The 1,844-nt window shown below is 42.2% G+C and overlaps 1 protein-coding gene across 1 annotated transcript in view; it reads left to right on the top strand.

Annotated features, from left to right (window-relative positions):
* LOC107283351 (vomeronasal type-2 receptor 26-like) overlaps positions 1–1,844 on the top strand; it is an 11,577-nt gene that overhangs the window by 6,614 nt on the left and 3,119 nt on the right. The window contains exon 5 of the mRNA XM_015811243.1: positions 865–991. Coding sequence (XP_015666729.1) covers positions 865–991 — 127 coding nt within the window. The remainder of the gene's footprint in view (positions 1–864; positions 992–1,844) is intronic.

The following is a 1,844-nucleotide window of genomic DNA, read 5'->3' as shown; positions in this document are numbered from 1 at the left end:
TCCCACGTAACACCGCTGCTGCGCGAGCTGCACTGGTTGCCAGTGGCCTTCCGGGTGCGCTTTAAGGTGTTAGTTACCACCTTTAAAGCGCTCCATGGCATAGGACCTGGCTATCTCCGAGACCGCCTTCTGCCACAGATTCCCTCCCATAGACCGGTACGCTCCCACAGAGTGGGTCTCTTCAGGGTGCCGTCGACCAAGCAATGTCGGCTGGCGACCCCCAGGGGGAGGGCCTTCTCTGTGGGTGCCCCTGCCCTCTGGAACGAACTACCCCCCGAGATCCGGACGATTCCGGATCTCCTTACTTTCCGCCGCGCCCTCAAGACATGGCTTTTCCAACAAGCGGGCCTGGCCTAGGGAGGATTTTAAATTGGTTTTATTTTTTAGAAAATTTTAAACACCACAACTTTAAAATATTTGGTTTTAATTGGTTTTATTTGGCGGGGATTGTGGGTATATTTTTGTTTTAAATATGTTGTGAGCCGCCCTGAGTCCCGTCGGGAGAAGGGCGGGATATAAATCAAATAAAATGAAAATGAAATGAAATGAAATACAGTCTTCCAGGTTAACTCTGCCCATAACCAGGAGTTTGATCCTGACCAGCTCAAGGTTGACTCAGCCTTCCATCCTTCTGAGGTCGGTAAAATGAGAATCCAGTGTTGCAGGGGTCAATATGCTGACTCTGTAAACTGTGTAGAGAGGGCTGTAAAGCACTGTGAAGCAGTATTATACATCTAAGTCCTATTGTTAGCATTATATCTACTATCAAAGCTTAACAGAGATGTCTTGCTCAAATATTGGGGGGCTGTACAGACACTACAAGGTACATTTTTCTTAACCCAGTTCATTTTCTATTTATATCAGGTCTGTCCCCTTTCAGTATGCAATGAACATTGCCATCCTGGAAATCAAAAGAAAAAGAAGGAAGGAGAGAAATTTTGCTGCTATGACTGTGTTCCCTGCCCAGAAGGAGAGATTTCAAACAAAACAGGTACATTATCCATTGCTATAACTGTCTCTTGTTTCTCATCTTACAGCAATAATGTAAGTTGTTACCTGAGGTAGCCAATCAGAAGTGCTCAATTGACATTTATGCCTTATTATTGTCTTTCTAGCCAGTTCTTAAGAATGAGCATCCATTCTTAAAAGAAGGGGTCCTTGGTGCTCTCTGAGCTTGGTTGTTTTCTTGCAGATGTTTCATTACTCAAATTAGGTAACATCATCAGTGCTAGTAAGAAGAGTGTTTATATGACAGCAAACCATACTCCTTACTAGCACTGATGATGTTATCTAATTTGGGTAATAAAATGTCTGCAAGAAAATAAGCAAGCATAACAAGAGAATTGAAATGCAAAGAGTCCCATTCCTGTGGAAATGATTGGTGATGCAGTGGTCAGATTTGCACAAAGCACACTGTTCTATTCACACATTCCAGTGTCAGCTTTCTTTCTTGGCTTAAGACCCCACATTCCACTATGTTAAGCAACAGTTACAAAGAAAGTTATTTTAGAATTAGCAGTTCTGGTCAACAAAGAGATCTAGGCCTCATGTAGCTATCTTAGGACCTGGTGAGAAACTAATAAATGCACAGTGGAAAGAGGAAACTTTGAGGGTGGAGGTTCATTCTCCAAGCTTCTGGGTTGGTTTCTGAATGTTTCATTACCAGGCCAGGTAACGTCTTCAGCAGAATTTAGTGGATGTCAGTGTTGATGTTCTTCTGCTTATAAGGGCTTTATGCAGTCAGTAGGTCTTGTGTTGGGGAGGTCATGTCAGGTGGGGGGGTCACATTTATTTATTTATTTATTTATTTATTTATTTATTTATTTATTTATTTATTTATTTAT

The sequence above is a fragment of the Protobothrops mucrosquamatus genome, unplaced genomic scaffold (genome assembly GCF_001527695.2).
Source record: "Protobothrops mucrosquamatus isolate PMUCROS unplaced genomic scaffold, P.Mucros_1.0 scaffold34, whole genome shotgun sequence".
Classification (NCBI taxonomy): Eukaryota; Metazoa; Chordata; class Lepidosauria; order Squamata; family Viperidae; genus Protobothrops; species Protobothrops mucrosquamatus.
Note: the sequence above shows the minus strand (reverse complement) of the source record. Positions and strands in the feature narration are given on the sequence as shown.